Raw genomic sequence first — 19,581 nt, 5'->3', positions numbered from 1 at the left:
AATGCATTATATATGTATGTATTCATATACGTTTGTATGTATGTATGCTTTTCATGTTTTGTACAGCACTTTGGTGCAGTGGAACTGCTGTTAAACTTAGAGTTTTTTTTAACACACATACACATTTTTTTGGTTGTTTTGATTGTTGTTGCAGAATTTTGCAGTCGTATGGAACATAAGGCTTGTGGATGCAGCAAGACACTTTCTGTTAAAAAAAACATACCTACTTCAGAAAGTAGTTCACTTGGAGATAACACTAGTTTTTTTGTCAGGACACATTCTGACAGGAGGTTAGAATGGCATTAAATTTCAGCACTGGTGTAAATGTGGTGACAGAAACTGTAGGCCAGGAGCAATATAAATCAGTTCTGGACATCTGCCTAGCTCCCCAAATCCAATCTCATCCTCTATCATCATGTCCCAAACATCGACAAGAGGTTACCTTCAAACAAACATGGTTTCAATACACTAATGCCTGAAGTATGACTGAATGGTTATAACTTCTTCACATCCAAATAATATATTATAATGTTAAATTAAAATGAACAACTCATTAATGATGAAATTAAATAGTGCTGTAATAATTTTGTAATAATAGGTTCTAACTGATTACAAGGTGAACCGCAGGCAGAACAGTAAGTAACATTAAACAATAGAAAATGTATGATATAGCTGCTTCATTTATGACCTCATGGAAATTCTTTGTGCAGATGCTGTTGTGACACACTGATCCCGTTTTTAAGTAAGTGTGACAGGATGCTCCTGCAATGCAGGATCTATTAGAACTGTCATTTGACTTTTGGTCCCTTCAAAATACCTTCATAAAGGACCTTTTTGTTTTTTGACTGCTCCTCAAGGACACATGTTGTACCTTTTACTTTTACACCAGAGGCCTATTTCACAAGGAAAGATTTCTCACTTCTCTAACTGTGAAATTCTGTGGTGGCAAGTGTCTCCTGCCCTTGTCTGTCCCAGTCACTGTCATCACCGATGCAGTCCCCCTTCCAGCCAACATTATTTTATTGACCCTTTTGTCTATTGTCTGTTGAAGAGTGACATCTTTCTTTCTCACCTGTTAGAATAATGCCCATCTGTTCCTGGAACTAATTGTTTTCACTCCAGGGGCTTAGGATGAAGTTATCACAGCTCTTTACTTACACAGATGCCTGTCTAGCCCAGAGAAAATGGGATACAGCTAATTGCATTCATGTTTATCTTGTCAGATGCAGCTTGTAGAGTTTATTTATTTATTTAGTTTTATTTCAGATTGGACTAGTCTGTCTGTCCCTCTCTGTTGATTTACTGATATGGCTGATTTACTGATTTACTGATACCAATTATTTCAATCAGTCTCTCCATGCACATTGCTTCACATACAGTACAGGAGAAAAGTTTGGACACACTTTCACATTCAATGTGTTTTCTTTGAATTCATGACCATTTAAATTTGTAGATTCTCACTGAAGGCATCACAACTATGAATGAACACATGTGGAGTTACACCTCCGGGAACTGTACTGTATCCATCCTCCACATTACCAACGTAAATGATCATGAAAATAAAGAAAACAATGAGACGGTGCGTCTAAACTTTTGGCCTGTACTGTATCCATCCTCTCTCTCCCTTTCACTCCTCCTCTCCAGCTGCAATCTGTGTCTGCACCATACGCTTTTCCAGCTGAGATGGTCTGCCCATGGGATGGTAACATGTCCTAAGTGGAGCTGCGAAACAAATGCTCGACGCGGTTTTCTCCACATGTTTCGCTGTGGTAGTCTGACACAAGAAAGAGAAGAAGATCTGGTGATTGATACAGTTACATTAACAGAACACATTATGAACTTATGTCATAATATGGCCTGATTGGCTCCTGCCTAGCCTGCTTTGTTTGATTATACAAGGGTAAAGACTGATGGCAAAAGGGAACCAGAGCATTGGCTAAAAGAAAAGAAACATGAATCAACAAATTGTCCAATACATTGTAATCATTAAGATACCCTGAAATATTTTTTCTGAAATATATGTAAAGAAAGGTAAAAAATAAATAAAATTCCATGCTACTGATCTAAGAATATCTATTTGGAATGGGCTCAGGCCTCTTGTGGCCCTCTAACCCCAGAGCCAAGGCCTGAAAAAAAAGGCGGTGAGAACCATCTGTACAATCATCTTCTTCCAGCTGGGGATATGCTCAACAATATTAATATGCACCCACATCTATTATACATAACCCTGCAATATTAACGTAGCTCATGAACACTCACTTAACAAGCCATTCATTAGAATGAAGAACTTCCCGTTGTGTCACATATGCTTTGGACAAAGACTGTGTGCTAAATGATCATCTTTTGCAGCTTTCACTCTCTACACATCAGATGCAAGACAGATGAATGTAGTGCTCAAAGGACAGCTCAGATGAGCAATGCATTTAAATGCACATGCAACCAATTTACATATGATATTTTATCATTTTGCAAAGAAAGTCCTTTAAAAGTAGAAAAAGTGCAAAGATATTTTTAAAAATGTAGTCACATAAATAAACTTATTTAAGTGAGTGAATGATGATTCATTGAGCAGAGAATTTGATATGCAGTTGAAGTAAGCCCTCTATGGCTCAGCACTGGTACTGCATGGGCAGGACACTTCCGTACATTTTTTGTCTCTAATAGTGTCTCTGACAACAAGACTCAAATGTAGGTGACAGAATTCTGTATCAGTATTATTAGTAAGTATTAAACAATAACATCTGACAATCATCAATGACTACAACAATCACAAGAGACCTTGCTTTCAAGAATTACAGATTATATCAGGTCAAAATGCTATTTCATTTAATAACCATTGCTTACTGCACAGACCTGCTGAGACCATTGTCTTGAACTGAAGTACAGCAACGCAAAAACACAGACCATGAACATATGGAACATATTATTATATTATTATTACGGAAAATTGTATATAGAACATGTACGTGACTTTAGATACAGTATAGTCGGGTTACCCCCAAATTTATATGGAATACATAGCTAAATGGTAGTGTGGTAGCCTTTTGCAGAAATTGTGTACACACTAGGAAACAAGCAGCTTGTTTCCCATCCGTTAAATCCTCCATGTCCATTTGAAGGACATGACTTGACAGAACAAAATCAAAATAGCTTGCCTCTGGAGTGTAGAGCACTGCTGTTTCATTGTGGGAAGTGCTCCAGATGTCTGAAAAAACCCACACAAAACCATCAGAACCGCACAGAGGTGAAACAAAGCTATCTGGATGAGCAGGCATGCAGAAGCTTTCTCTCTTTTCTGCTCAGGGATCCTAGTTTTGTGTTGACTCTTCGCTGCACCAAAACAAAATTGACAACAGCCCTCATCTATTCCACAGAGGAAATTTTCTCACATGTTTTATCACTGACATTGCACATGACTTGTGTTTGCATTTGTGTCATATGGACTAAAGTCACTGAGTTTTTCTCCATTTTGGTCACATTTCTCTCCTTGTCCAATTTTACTGTCTGAATCTTTATTTTATTTTTCTACACCAGCGACTCCCTTTATTCCCCTTTCTCTCTCTCTCTCTCTCTCTCTCTCTCTCTCTCTCTCTCTCTCTCACTCTCACACACACACACACACACACCACATCTGTGGAAAGAGCTTTGTGGTGGTTGGGGGTAGGGAACTCATCCATGGCTTTGCTGGGGCTGGACAGCAAAATCTGCAGCAGCAGTTGGCACTGAAAAGCTATAGCAGCCTTAGTTGCCATGGTTACCTAAGGGTGACAACCTCCACATTTACACAGTGGTGCAGAGCACTGCATACTGTGTAAAACTGTTCTGTAGCTTGAGTGTGATAGAAGGCACACAGGCACATATAACAATCAAGCACTCACATTCATTTGCTTACTGGCTTCTTACGTAAATCTGAGGGACTAATGTCCCTCTGAGAGGGGAAGGCAGGTGGGGGAGGGATGTGGTGTGAACGGTGGTCTGGCCCATAGTGATGACATCAGCACCATGAGCTCAGCCTGCAGACAGAGAGCTCCCTGCTGCAGAGCAAAGCAGAGTGGAAAATTACCAGCCCTTCCCCCACTGATAACACACACAGCTTTCTGAGACTCATGCCTTTAAGGCTGCACTGTACAGATTGCAGCCACAATATCACACTTCCCTGTGCAAATGTGAGGTCCTGCCATGTCACACAACACAGCTCTACATTTCAAAGGCCATTAACAAATAAATATTACAAGGATTTGCGATTTTGTCTATTATGCTATATAAAATATGATTAGATGAGTGAGTTAAATGACTGAAGGAGCACAGACCACAGGGAGTGATCAGAAGCAGAACAGAAAAAAAGAAAAAAACATTTTAGAAAGATGACCTTTCTCATGCTGAGCTGAGCTGGTTCTGTGGAACGCTTCAGATTAGATTTTAGAACGCTAATGTTTATCTCCATTTAAACCCTGTAAACACCAGATGAAGCTGCCCTCTTGGGAGAAACCTCTTAATGGGGCATTTTAGGTCTCTTTAGTATTAACAAACACGCTGGGTAGGAAGATCCAAAAGAGTCCAAAAGAGAAAACAGGCACAGGAGGGAAAGGGCAAGGAAACAACTGGGTTCATTTTAATTCCATTACATGAGACCTCATTGTAAAAACAATAGAGCACAATGAATAAAGAAACCAAAAATAGAAATCTGACTAAAAATGCTGTGTTAAACAGGAAAATCACCAATCACAAAATGCTGTCACCAAAACAGGACAGATCATTCTTTATGGCAATGCATAATACACTTTTCAAATTTCACCAACCCATCAACTGAACTAGCAATTACCCAAACAATACCCCTGGTAACCTTCTAGCTCAGGTGATTCCCAGGAGGCGGGCACATGAAAATGACCCTGCCCTATTCTTATCCAATGACACTTCCTGGTGTCATTGGATAAGAATTTTTTCCATTTCCAAACGTGATTAAATTCATTTCAGGTTATCAATTCAGTCAATGTGAGAGAATCTAATACATTCAACATAAACAAATGAAATGTACTTGACTAAATTTTTCTTACAAAAGAAACATGTATTAATTGTGTTAAATTGAATAAATTCATGTTTGTTAATTCAAATAAAGGCAGTGCTCTATAATTTTAAAGGCAGTGGTGGACTAGAGGGTAAAGAAATTGACCCATAATCAGAAGGTCAACTGAGGTGCCACCGAGTACAGTACCATCCCCACACATTACTTCCCTGGGCACATTCCATGGCTGTCTCTGCTTACTAATGTGATGGGTTAAATGCAGAGGACACATTTCATTGTTCATTGTGTGCACTGTGTGCTGTGCTTGTTGTGCATCATAAAGACAATCACTTCACTTTCACTGAAGAAAATCTCAATACAGTCAAACTGAAAAACTGAACCATCCATCAAACTGCCCTGTTTCTCCTGTTGTTCAGTTGTTAAATTATATGTTTAATATGTTAATATTTGTTGTTAATATTGTATTGATAAGTAATGTGATGTGATGTTGCGCTCATGTTTATATATGCATAGATGCAACAACAGAGTCTTTCATTTCATGCATTCAGGACCAAGGACAGAGAATCTCACTGCTTGTTGGAGGCATTTAAAAAACTGAGATTAAAAAAGTTTAGAAAAGAAGGGACCTTTTCTTTACTGGGGAGTGTCTGTGTCCTACTAAAAATTTCACTTCCATTAATACTGATCAGTTCGGCATCTATGGGACAAGACAGGGCAGGAAAAACCATGACGTGTCTGAGCCACACATGTCGTACTTCCATGTGAACTTTGAACACGACCAGCTTCTGTCAGTGTGAGTGGTGATCAACCCGCTGCTGTACTTGCTGAAGCTGCAATTCCCTCCTCCATTCCCACCGGAAAAGGTGTCCTCTGACCACAGGAACGTGTCTAGAGTGTTTGCATTTCCCCGGTGCTCATGCTCACGTTGCTGCTGAGTGGAGGGACGCCAGGTGAAAGTTTTGAACATAAAGTTTTTGGTGTCCTCATAATTTAAAGGCCACAGGGTGTACACGTTCCCACTGACAGGGGACTCATTATATCATTTAATATGTTCAATCATGTGGTGTTTAAAAATAGAATCTGCATCTGTATATGAGTGCTGAATTTGTGTTTAAAATATTCCATAATAACTGAAAATATCTTGCCATTATAGCGCTACTATGCAGACAAATGGCACGCTACAAAATGTTATTCCATATTTAGCATTGTTACATCACCAAGAGATAAATAAATGCCGTTTAATGGCCGTAAATTCCAAAACAACAAAATCTTTGCATATGTCCACGTTCCTTAAAGACACACATCCCTTGTCATGGCACCATGGGTAATATCACGAGACTATGTACCTGCCAGGTGAAGCTCTTCATTTTACAGGATTTTTGTGGCTATGGCCTACCCCCCCTTCCAGTCTCCTTACTGTCGAGCCAGACAGCAGGTATAAAGATGACTGATAATTACAATAGAAAATGATTTTGGATATGTTAAATGTTTTCCTCATTTCATAGTAATTGCCAGTGAATATGGAGAGCATGTTTAAAAAATACTGAGCACACTGTATCAAAAGATTCTCACTATCACATAACTTTCAACATAATCTAACATCATTATTACATCTAGGCAATAAAATTGACAAAAACATTCCTACAGAAATAAAGGAGAAGGTGGGGGGGGGTCACATGGCCCCAACCTGAAAAGCTCGCAACAACCCCCTCCCCTTAATGATTGGGCACTGAGACCACAACCATTCATCTGTAGACTCTGTATTAAATGTTTGAAATTTTAAATTCTTCTACAGATCATCTTTTTGAGGCATTTGGTAGAGTCATCAAGGAAGGGAATTATATGTTTACACATTGTTCATTTTCTGCATACTTCTAGTACTAAAAAGGGCAGTGGTGGCCTAGCAGTTAAGGAAGCGGCCCCGAAATCAGAAGGCTGCCGGTTCGACTCCCGATCCGCTAAGGTGCCACTTAGCAAAGCACCGTCCCCACACACTGCTCCCTGAGCGCCTGTCATGGCTGCCCACTGCTCCCTCGGGGTGATGGGTTAAATGCAGAAGTCAAATTTCACTGTGTGCACTGTGTGCTGTGCTGTGACAATCACTTCACTTTACAAAATGGAAAAAAATATCTGTTAACGTCTGTTTCCATGCCTGTCTGGTCAAGTGCATTTTGCAAATATACAAAAGAACTTATACTGCAAACATCCTTACCTTCTCTTTATTAGGGAGAGTCTGAGTTCGGTTAAAAGTGTCTCCTCCGTTTATGCTGATCAGCTCCGAGTCAACAGGCGGAAACGGGGCGGGGAAAACCACTACGTCACTCTTCAACGTGTCGGAGCTAAAACACACGTCGTACTGCTGAGTGGATTTGGAGTAGGACCAGGTCCCGTCAGGGTGGGAGGTGATCACTGGCGCGCTGTACTTGCTGAAACCGTTTTTAGAAGCGTGGCACTTTACAGCGATCAGACTCACGAGGCTCAATAAAAAGACGACCGACACCGAGACCACGGCGACCAGCAAATACAGATTTAAATCCGAGAGGATTTCATCCTTACTGGGAACGTTTTTGAACTGAGTTTGTGTCTCTCCGGTGTTTTCAACCACCACGACATCGATAGAAACGGTCGCGGACAGTGAAGGTTCTCCGTGATCGGAAACCATCACGACCAGCGGGTGGGATTTCAGGTCGTTGTCACTCAGTCTCCTCTTAGTCCTGATCTCCCCGCTGCTGGTTCCGATGCGGAACAGGTTGTTCCCCTTCGGATCTGAAATGTGATAAGAAAGCAGCGCGTTGTAGCCCGAGTCCGCGTCGACAGCCCGGATCTTGGCCACAAAGTACCCCGCCTCGGCGGAATACGGGATATTTTCGCTGTTGACGGAGCTCTGGTCGGAATAAGGCGCTAGGACGCTGGGCCGGTTGTCGTTCTCGTCCAGAACAAACACGTTCACCGTCACGTTGCTGCTGAGTGGAGGGACGCCAGAGTCTCTTGCATGAACCTTGAACTGAAACGTTTTAATCTCTTCATGATTGAAAGACTGCAACGCAACGATCTCCCCGCTTTCTGCATCGACGCTGACCGCAGACATTGAAGCAAAACTCTTAGGCGGGCCCTCGACCAAAGAATAGGAGAGTTGGGCGTTTTCTCCCGCGTCCGGGTCAAATGCGACCAACTTGCATATGACAACTCCAGGCGGGCTGTTCTCTTTAACGTACGCGTCGACCACTGGCTCCGGGAAGCGCGGCGCGTTGTCGTTCACATCGGAGACGCGCACGGCAACGACGCTTGTGCTGGACAGCGGCGGCGACCCTTCATCTGTCGCGATCAGAGTGACAGTGACGCGTCCAACGCGCTCCCTGTCCAGCGGCCCGTCCACCAGCAGCGTGTAGTAGTTCTTGTACGCCTTCTGTATTCTGAAGGGCGCCGCGTCCAGGAGTTTTAGGCCCACGTGTCCATTTTTACCCGCGTCTTCGTCTGAAACGGTGATCATACCGACGGTCGTGTCCACCGGGGCGTCCTCCTTCACCGCCTCCACCAGAGAGGTCATAGTAATTTTGGGGACGTTGTCGTTAACGTCCATGATTTCGACAAGGACTTTGCAATGCGCGGCTCGGGGTTTATAACCTTTATCTTTAGCCTGGACTCGAATCTCGACCGCGCTGTTTGTCTCATAATCCAACTCCCCTACAACAGTAATGGCGCCCGTGTCCTGATTAATGGAAAACGCCTCGATGTACTTGTCGCTGTCGTGGTTAATGAAAGAATACACGACTTCACCGTTCGGACCCTGGTCCGAATCTGTAGCGTGCACGGACACCACGGGCGTGCCGGGCGGCGCGTTTTCGGCCACGCGAACTTTATAGAGCGATTTGCTGAAAACCGCTATGTTGTCGTTTACGTCCTCCACGTTTACAACGATATTCATGGTTCCGGACCTGGGGGGCTTGCCGCCGTCCACGGCTGTAAGCGTGAGCCGAATCATGGACTGTTTCTCCCGGTCCAGGGGGGTCTGCAGCACCAGCTCGGCCGACACGCTGCCCCCGATGCTCTGCACGTCCAGGGAGAAATGTTCGCTCGCCGTCAGCTTGTAGCTCCTCACCGAATTGCTGCCCACGTCCGGGTCGTGCGCCCTCGGTAAGCTGAACCTCTCCCCAGCAGACGACGACTCGGAAATATTCAGCTCCGTCGCGGGGGTCCGGAACGCGGGGGCGTTGTCGTTTACGTCCAGCACGTTCACCTCGAACCGATAAATATGCACTGGCGAATTCACAATGGCTTCCAGGGGCAGCGCGCATTTCGCGGAGTGTCCGCACAGCCCTTCCCTGTCAATCCTCTCCTTTACATGCAGCACGCCGGTCTTTACGTTGACATAAAAATACCTCCGATAAGTGCCCGCCACGATCTGGAACCCGCGAGGCACGAGCTCCTTCACATCGAGATTTAGGTCCTTCGCCAAATTGCCCACTGTGGTATCAGGATTAACCTCCTCCGACACGGAGTACACGGTCTGCCCAGTCGCCACGCTCCAAAAATGAAAACAGGCCAACAACACCCAGCCACGCGTGGAAGCCATGACGTCCGATTAGCACTGCCCAAGAAAAACCTCCGACCGCATGATTGCAGGTTATATTTTCATCATCAGAACCCGGCGTTATTATATCCGCACCGCGCCCGCGTCCCGAACAAAGACCGCAGTAAAAGCGAAGCGGCTTCGGTCGGGGGCGGAGCGCGACGCTCTGTGGACTGATGCTGACACCATGTGGATCGATTCTGTCCAAACACGCAGGACACACGTCGTACAAACTAACTGCAAAGTATTTTCTTCCTTTTATGACCTAACACAATCTTCAAGGCAAAAATAATGCGTAAAATAGACAGTTGAAAAAGTCAGCAAAACGCTATTTCATTTCCACAACCTTTACAAATACAAACCCCAAAAAGTTGGGAAACTAAGCAAATTGTGAATAAAAACTGAATGCGATGATGTGGAGATGGAAAATGTCTATATTTTATTTGTAATAGAACGTAGATGACAGATCAAACGTTTAATCCAAGTAAATGTATCATTTTAAAGGAAAAATATGTTGATTCAAAATTTCACGGTGTCAACAAATCCCAAAAAATTCGGGACATGTAGCAATATGTAAAGTAAATTTGAGCATAACGAAGAGCTGGAAGACCAATTAACACTAATTAGGTCAATTGGCAACATGACTAGGTATAAAAAGAGCTTCTCAGAGTGGCAGTGTCTCTCAGAAGCCAAGATGGGTAGAGGATCACCAATTCCCACAATGTTGCACAGAAAGATAGTGGAGCAATATCAGAAAGGTGTTACCCAGCAAAAAATTGCATCATCAACTGTGCACAACATCATCCGAAGATTCAGAGAATCTGGAACAATCACTGTGCGCAAGTGTCAAGTCTGTAAAACCATACTGGATGGCCGTGATGACCGGGCCCTTAAACGACACTGCACCACATCCAGGAATGCTACTGTAAAGGAAATCACAGAATGGGCTCAGGAATACTTCCAGAAACCATTGTCACTGAACACAATCCACCGTGCCATCCGCCGTTGCCAGCTGAAACTCTACAGTGCAAAGAAGAAGCCATTTCTAAGCAAGATCCACAAGCTCAGATATTTTCACTGGGCCAGGGATAATTTAAAATGGAGTGTGGCAAATTGGAAGACTGTTCTGTGGTCAGACGAGTTACGATTCAAAGTTCTTTTTGGAAATCTGGGATGCCATGTCATCCGGACCAAAGAGGACAAGGACAACCCAAATTGTTATCAACGCTCAGTTCAGAAGCCTGCATCTCTGATGGTATGGGGTTGCATGAGTGTGTGTGGCATGGGCAGCTTGCATGTCTGGAAAGGCACCATCAATGCAGAAAAATATATTCAGGTTCTAGAACAACAGATGCTCCCATCCAGATGTCATCTCTTTCAGGGAAGACCCTGCATTTTTCAACAAGATAATGACAGACCACCTTCTCCATCAATCACAACATCATGGCTGCGTAGGAGAAGGATCCGGGTACTGAAATGGCCAGTCTGCAGTCCAGATCTTTCACCTATAGAGAACATTTGGCGCACAAAGTGTGACAAAGAAGGCCCAAGACGATTGAACAGTTAGAGGCCTGTATTAAACAGAAATGGGAGCGCATTCCTATTTCTAAACTTGAGAAACTGGTCTCCTTGATCCCTAGACGTCTGTTGAGTGTTGTAAGAAGAAGGGGAGATACCACACAGTGGTGAAAATGGCCTTGTCCCAACTTTTTTGGGATTTGTTGACACCATGAAATTCTGAATCAACATATTTTTCCCTTAAAATGATACATTTTCTCAGTTAAAACTTTTGTTGGAATCCGGTTTGTAATTCAGAACACTGTCACTGCAGAAACTTTGAGACTTCAGCATATGACTAAAAGTTCCAAAGATCACGCAAAAGGTAATGAGTATGATCAAACTATGTTCAGTATGTCCACACACAAAAGAAGCACAGCTTTAACACAATTTCCTGTGGATTCCACAGCTGATAAATAGAATTCAGTACCATGGACAGCGAATTTTGTAGCAGTAGCGCGTTCTTACCTTCTCTTTATTAGGGAGTGTCTGAGTTCGGTTAAAAGTGTCTCCTCCGTTTATGCTGATCAGCTCCGCGTCAACAGGCGGAAACGGGGCGGGGAAAACCACTACGTCACTCTTCAGCGTGTCGGAGCTAAAACACACGTCGTACTGCTGAGTGGACTTGGAGTAGGACCAGGTCCCGTCGGGGTGGGAAGTGATCACTGGCGCGCTGTACTTGCTGAAGTTGCTGTTAGTCCTGTAGCATTTAACAGCTATCAAGCTCACCAGGCTCAACAGGAAAACAGCTGAAACCGAAACAAGAGCAACCAGCAAGTAGAGGTTCAAATCCGAAAAGCTGTCCTCCTTTAGAGGAACGTGCCTGAACTGTGTCTGAAGGTCTCCTGTATGTTCCACAACCGCAACCTCGATAGAAACGGTCGCCGATCGAGCCGGTTCTCCGTGATCGGACACCAAAATGACCAGCGGGTGGGTTTTCAGGTCATTGTCGCTCATGCGTCTCTTGGTCCTGATCTCCCCGCTGCTGGTGCCGATTCTGAACAGGCTGTTTCCTCTGGGTTCAGAGATGTGATAAGACAGCAGCGCGTTGTAGCCCGAATCCGCGTCTACAGCCCTGATCTTGGCCACGAAGTAACCCGCCTCAGCAGAGTAGGGCACGTTCTCAGAAACCACGGAGCTCTGCTCCGAATACGGAGGCAGAATCACGGGGCTGTTGTCATTCTCGTCCAGAACAAAAACCTTCACGGTCGCATTGCTGCTTAATGGAGGAAGACCAGAGTCTTTGGCTTGGACTTGAAACTGGAACGTTTTGGTTTCTTCAAAGTTAAAAGCCTGCAGCGCGAGGATCTCGCCAGTGGCCGCGTTTATGTTAACTGCGCTTTTATGATTATTGTCGATTAATGAATAGGATATTTTTGCGTTTTCCTCGGCGTCCAGGTCAGAGGCGGCTATGGTGTAAATGACAGCACCAACCTGGCCGTTCTCCTTCACATAAACGTTCATGACGGGCTCGGGGAAGCGCGGTGCATTATCGTTCACGTCAGAGATGTGGACCGTGATGACGCTGGTGCTGGTGAGGGGCGGGGTTCCCCCATCCGTCGCACTGATGCTGATGTTGAACTCCGCTGTTTTCTCCCTGTCCAGACGACCCCCCACGGCTAACGAGTATTTATTTTTATACGTGTTCTCGATCTTAAACGGCACCGCTTCCGCGAGCTTCAGCTCCACCGCGCCGTTTGGACCCGCGTCTGCGTCTTTCACGGTTATTAAACCCACCATAGTTCCCACCGGCGCGTCCTCCCGGACCACGTTGACCAGTGACGTCACCGCTATTTCCGGAACGTTATCATTAACGTCGAGTATTTCTATCAGCACTTTACTGAATGCTGCACGAGGATTTTGTCCTCGGTCCTTCGCCTGCACGCGGATCTCAAGCGCAGCGTTTGTCTCGTGATCCACGTCCCCGGTCACCGTAATCTCGCCAGTTACACCATCAATGGAGAAGTGTTTTATGTCGCTTACTTTATTTGTGCTTACGAATGAATATAATATTTCGCCATTTAACCCTTCGTCTAAATCGGTGGCTTGTACAGAAATGACAGGAAAGCCGCGCGGGACATTTTCCCGGATCTGCGCTTTGTACAGCGCCTTGCTGAAAACGGGAATGTTGTCGTTCACGTCTATTACATGGACTAGTATTTTAGTTGTTCCAGATCTGGCCGGTTTCCCCCCATCTAAGGCGGTGAGGGTGAGCTGGACTACAGGCTGCTTCTCTCTGTCTAAGGCTTTCTGCAGCACCAACTCGGCAGACGCGCTCTCCGCTCCACCCTGTACATCCAGGGAGAAATGTTCATTCGGGCTCAGCTTGTAGCTTTTAACCGAGTTGCTGCCCACATCTGCGTCGTCGGCGGTCGGTAAAGAAAACCTCTCTCCCGGAAATGCCAATTCGGAAACATTAAACACAATATGGGATGATGGAAATATCGGCGCGTTGTCGTTTTCATCTAAAATGTTGATTTCGAACCGGTACATATTAAGCGGCGAAGTAACAATGGCTTCTAATTCTAGTGGACACTTGGCGCTGCGTCCGCAGAGCCCGTCTCTGTCCAGTCTGTCTCGGACATGAAGAACACCGGTCTTTACATTCAGATCAAAATACCTCTTATAAGGTCCGTCAGCGATCTGAAAGCCGCGATGTTCCAGATCCTGTACTTTAAGGTCCAGATCTTTCGCCAAATTTCCAACGGTTGTCCCAGGGCTGGTCTCCTCCGAAATGGAATAAACAATCTGCCCGGACGCGACCTTCCAGGCGAAATGCAGCGTGAAGAAAATCCACGGAAACAGCCCACGAATCGAGCCCATGTTCCACTAACAGCAAATAGCGACAAACACAGAGGCATTTATCCACATCGTCCTGTAAATGTTGGTCAGTCAGCGCACTCCATGCCCGAGTCCCGACTGAACGCGACTTGAACAAAGACTTGCTAGGCCACGCAATGCCTTTATAAACGAGGTGGAGCCTTCAGAACCGACCAGAGACTTTAAACATTGTCGGTCTCTATCGACACCACGTGGAAAAGCGCAGCAACTGCAGATAATAACGTCCAAGCTGCACAAGATCATTCCGACATTCTTTCGATTATACTACACTGGTCAGATACTGTTTCATATTAGTCGTAATTATTAAACTGGACGGTTATTGCACCTACGTAACGAGTTAGAAAAAACATAATAGTGACTGTAGATACACAATCTCAGTGCCACAGACGAGCTCCTTCTTCAAAATGTACTATAGTTAAAGCATGTGCGCAAATATCTAGAGGTGTTTTTCTGACAGCTGACTTCTAATGTTATGAATAAATTATATCTAAAACAGATGTTCTGAATGAAAAAATGATGTTGTGGTCAGTGATGGGAACAACCGCGTTTTAATAACGGTGTTAGTGTATTGCTTGTTTTTTAGACACGGGTATACTGGCCATCGTTATAATGCCGTTAATGACAATAACATGGGGGCGTTACTGTAGTTTAGCTATTTTTTTATCAAACCAGGCTCTCTGCCACAAGATCGGTAAAGATTTGTTTTAATTTGGTGAGGGGCGAATTAACCGCATAAGTGATATTGGGTACGTTTGAGTTAATCTTCACGATAAGCCAACCGGAGGCAGAGGTGGGCGGGTCTTTACACAAAAACACTCGCAGAAAAAACACTGAAATTGCGAGTTCAAAAGTGACGTTTTCACAAAGGAAATTCACATGTGACTTTGTACATATTAAATTTACACCATATCTTTAAACTAAGTCTTTACAAACCTGCAATTCAAGCAATTCAAACCTGCTGAATAACCTCTCATCGGAAGTAATCCTCCAGTGGAAGTTGGTAGCACAAACTCAGAAGCCACTCAATAGAAATATTAACAAATTTAAACATTTTATTTTACTTTCTTTTGATAACTACTTACTTTTGTGATTCTACAACTTTTTAAAAGAAATAAATAGTAGCTATAACTAATTACTTTTTAAGTAATGTGCCAAAAACTGGTTCAGAAGGGTTTATATTACATAAACTGAAAGTGATTTGAAAGTGTTATGTCTGTACGTAACCATGGATCAAGGATATGAGTGTAGACGAATTGTTAAAGATCAACCCACTGAAGCTACAAACATGTTCTTAATAATACACCCAATTCGTTAAAAACATTTATAAGTCATTTAAATGATGAACGACAAGTCTCATTACAAAAACGAACTTTTCATCTTCAAAGAAATGTTTCAAGACAGATACATGCCAGTAAGATCAGCAAGCTTCTACTGAGGAACAGAAGAACATGAAAACATTATCCCTTCTGCTTTTTAGCCCCAAACTCAACGTTCAGTACCATGGACAGTTCCAGATCATCTGGTGTCAGACCAGATAAATTTCGCTGAAATAAAAAGTTGCAAGAACTATTTTCAAGAGCAATTGTTTAACGTTCTTACCTTCTCTTTATTAGGGAGTGTCTGAGTGCGGTTAAAAGTGTCTCCTCCGTTTATGCTGATCAGCTCGGCGTCAACAGGCGGAAACGGGGCGGGGAAAACCACTACGTCACTCTTCAGCGTGTCGGAGCTAAAACACACGTCGTACTGCTGAGTGGATTTGGAGTAGGACCAGGTCCCGTCCGGGTGGGAAGTGATCACTGGCGCGCAGTACTTGCTGAAGTTGCTGTTAGTCCTGTAGCATTTAACAGCTATCAAGCTCACCAGACTCAAGAGGAAAACAGCTGAAACCGAAACAAGAGCAACCAGCAAGTAGAGGTTCAAATCCGAAAAGCTGTCCTCCTTTAGAGGAACGTGCCTGAACTGTGTCTGAAGGTCTCCTGTATGTTCCACAACCGCAACCTCGATAGAAACGGTCGCCGATCGAGCCGGTTCTCCGTGATCGGACACCAAAATGACCAGCGGGTGGGTTTTCAGGTCATTGTCGCTCATGCGTCTCTTGGTCCTGATCTCCCCGCTGCTGGTGCCGATTCTGAACAGGCTGTTTCCTCTGGGTTCAGAGATGTGATAAGACAGCAGCGCGTTGTAGCCCGAATCCGCGTCTACAGCCCTGATCTTGGCCACGAAGTAACCCGCCTCAGCAGAGTAGGGCACGTTCTCAGAAACCACGGAGCTCTGCTCCGAATACGGAGGCAGAATCACGGGGCTGTTGTCATTCTCGTCCAGAACAAAAACCTTCACGGTCGCATTGCTGCTTAATGGAGGAAGACCAGAGTCTTTGGCTTGGACTTGAAACTGGAACGTTTTGGTTTCTTCAAAGTTAAAAGCCTGCAGCGCGAGGATCTCGCCAGTGGCCGCGTTTATGTTAACTGCGCTTTTATGATTATTGTCGATTAATGAATAGGATATTTTTGCGTTTTCCTCGGCGTCCTGGTCAGAGGCGGCTATGGTGTAAATGACAGCACCAACCTGGCCGTTCTCCTTCACATAAACGTTCATGACGGGCTCGGGGAAGCGCGGCGCATTATCGTTCACGTCAGAGATGTGGACCGTGATGACGCTGGTGCTGGTGAGGGGCGGGGTTCCCCCATCCGTCGCACTGATGCTGATGTTGAACTCCGCTGTTTTCTCCCTGTCCAGACGACCCCCCACGGCTAACGAGTATTTATTTTTATACGTGTTCTCGATCTTAAACGGCACCGCTTCCGCGAGCTTCAGCTCCACCGCGCCGTTTGGACCCGCGTCTGCGTCTTTCACGGTTATTAAACCCACCATAGTTCCCACCGGCGCGTCCTCCCGGACCACGTTGACCAGTGACGTCACTGCTATTTCCGGGACGTTATCGTTAACGTCTAGTATTTCTATCAGCACTTTACTGAATGCTGCACGAGGATTGTGTCCTCGGTCCTTCGCCTGCACGCGGATCTCAAGCGCAGCATTTGTCTCGTGATCCACGTCCCCGGTCACCGTAATCTCGCCCGTTACACCATCAATGGCGAAGTTTTTTATTTCGTTTGCTTTACTTGTGCTTATGAATGAATAAATTATTTCGCCATTTAACCCTTCGTCTAAATCGGTGGCTTGTACAGAGATGACAGGAAAGCCGCGCGGGACATTTTCCCGGATCTGCGCTTTGTACAGCGCCTTACTGAAAACGGGAATGTTGTCGTTCACGTCTATAACATGGACTAGTATTTTAGTTGTTCCAGATCTGGCCGGTTTCCCCCCATCTAAGGCGGTGAGGGTGAGCTGGACTACAGGCTGCTTCTCTCTGTCTAAGGCTTTCTGCAGCACCAACTCGGCAGACGCGCTCTCCGCTCCACCCTGTACATCCAGGGAGAAATGTTCATTCGGGCTCAGCTTGTAGCTTTTAACCGAGTTGCTGCCCACATCTGCGTCGTCGGCGGCCGGTAAAGAAAACCTCTCGCCCGGAAATGCCGATTCTGATACATTTAATACAGTAATAGATGATGGAAATATCGGCGCGTTGTCGTTTTCATCTAAAATGTTGATTTCGAACCGGTACATATTAAGCGGCGCAGTAACAATGGCTTCTAATTCTAGCGGACACTTGGCACTGCGTCCGCAGAGCCCGTCTCTGTCCAGTCTGTCTCGGACATGAAGAACACCGGTCTTTACATTCAGATCAAAATACCTCTTGTAAGGTCCGTCAGCGATCTGAAAGCCGCGATGTTCCAGATCCTGTACTTTAAGGTTCAGATCTTTCGCCAAATTTCCAACGGTTGTCCCAGGGCTGGTCTCCTCCGAAATGGTATAAACAATCTGCCCGGACGCGACGTTCCAGGCGAATTGCAGCGTGAAGAAAATCCACGGAAAAAGCCCACGAATCGAGCCCATGTTCCACTAACAGCAAATAGCGACAAACACAGAGGCATTTATCCACATCGTCCTGTAAATGTTGGTCAGTCAGCGCACTCCAAGCCCGAGTCCGGACTGATCGCGACTTGAACAAAGACTTGCTAGGCCACGCAATGCCTTTATAAACGAGGTGGAGCCTTCAGAAGAAACCAGACACTTTAAACAATGTCGGTCTCTATCGACACCACGTGGAAAAGCGCAGCAACTGCAGCTAATAACCTCCAAGCTGCACGAGATCATCCCAACATTCTTTCGTTATTATTACACTGGTATAAAAACTGTTTCAGATTAGTCGTAAATATTAAACTGGACTTTTATTAATTTTTTGTCACGTCATAATGGGATTAGAACCTAGCTGGTTTATTTTTACACAATTTGGTGGAATTTGACTTTTTTCTATGCTGTATTGTTTCAATAGCAAAACAGTAATGGCCAAAAAAATCTTCCATTTTTGTCCTGGCCAGCCGTCTCTGATACATTGAACACAGGCTTTACAGAAGAGATTGGTGTAAAGCTGCACAGAGTTTTATTTTGAGAATTGTTGTTGACACTAAAACTGTAATAAATTATGACATTCCAAACGGTTTTAAATAAAACATTTAAGTCCCTGTACGTAAACAAATCACAGCACAACACATGAGCCCGTACTTCGAAACTTCTTCTAGTCATTGCATGTGCTCAAAAATCTTGAGGTGTTTTTCTGACACCCGGCGTCTCATTTTATGAAAAAAAAATATCTAAAGTAGACGTTCTGAATTAAATATAATGTTCTGAGCAGTGTTGGGAACAACCCTGCATGGAACAACTACAGGCATGATTTTTCATTTGCTGAAAATAAGGGTCAGAATGTATTTGTTAAATGTACATTATGCCATGGAACCAAGTCTTAATTCACGTCGGTAGAGAAATTAAAATCTGATTAATCGCCTCTCATGCTTCATCAAAACTAGTGGCCAAGAACGTGGACGTTCATAGCAGCACAAACCCCCACAATTCAGGCCATCCAATTTTTTTTTCACATATATATATATATAATTTTAAGTTACTTTACTTTGATAAGTAACTAGTAACTATAACTAATAACTTTTTTAAAGTAACTGTCCAACACTGGTTCTGAGTGATAATTATTATAAAAACTGATATTGGTAGAATCCCGGGTCTCATTACAAAAACCAACTTTACATCTTCAGAGAATTATTTAAAGAATCATACGTCCAAGTCAATGCTGCACATTTCTAATGAGGAACAAAAGGGAAAAAAACATGATCGCTTCTCCTGTTTAGCCCCTCCACATTCAGTACCATGGACAGTTCCAGTTCATCTGGTGTCAGGAAAGAGCGATTTGAAAAAGTTCGTTCAGAGCACTCCAAGCCCGAGTCCCGACTGAACGCGACAAGAACAAAGACTTGCTAGGCCATGCAATGCCTTTATAGACGAGGTGGAGGTTCAGTTAATCTTTATTATAAGCCAAACAAAGGCAGACGTCGGTGGGTCTTTACACAAACACACTCGCAGAAAAAAACACTGAAATGGCGAGTTCAAAAGCGACGTTTTCACAAAGGAGATTCAGACGTGACTTTGTATATATTAAATTTACACCAGGTATTTAAACTAA

At 44.3% G+C, this 19,581-nt stretch overlaps 2 protein-coding genes across 4 annotated transcripts in view; both read right to left on the bottom strand.

Moving 5' to 3' along the window:
* LOC114767904 (protocadherin alpha-C2-like) overlaps positions 1-19,581 on the bottom strand; it is a 67,663-nt gene that overhangs the window by 21,432 nt on the left and 26,650 nt on the right. The window contains exon 1 of one of the 3 annotated variants that reach the window (XM_028959794.1): positions 11,619-13,753. The exons of 1 other annotated variant lie outside the window; for it this stretch is intronic. In XM_028959794.1, coding sequence (XP_028815627.1) covers positions 11,619-13,643 — 2,025 coding nt within the window. In that variant the 5' untranslated portion in view covers positions 13,644-13,753. Of the gene's footprint in view, positions 1-7,235; positions 9,900-11,618; positions 13,754-19,581 lie in introns of those variants that run through there. One more of the 3 variants, XM_028959792.1, reaches the window with a different exon arrangement.
* LOC114767905 (protocadherin alpha-3-like) lies at positions 15,453-18,067 on the bottom strand. Its single transcript, XM_028959795.1, has one exon. It carries the CDS (start codon positions 17,943-17,945, stop codon positions 15,564-15,566), a length of 2,382 nt encoding a protein of 793 aa, XP_028815628.1. The 5' UTR covers positions 17,946-18,067; the 3' UTR covers positions 15,453-15,563.

The sequence above is a fragment of the Denticeps clupeoides genome, chromosome 18, assembly GCF_900700375.1.
Source record: "Denticeps clupeoides chromosome 18, fDenClu1.1, whole genome shotgun sequence".
Classification (NCBI taxonomy): Eukaryota; Metazoa; Chordata; class Actinopteri; order Clupeiformes; family Denticipitidae; genus Denticeps; species Denticeps clupeoides.
The sequence above is the reverse complement of the archived record's forward strand: the minus strand, read 5'-3'. Positions and strand labels throughout refer to the sequence as shown.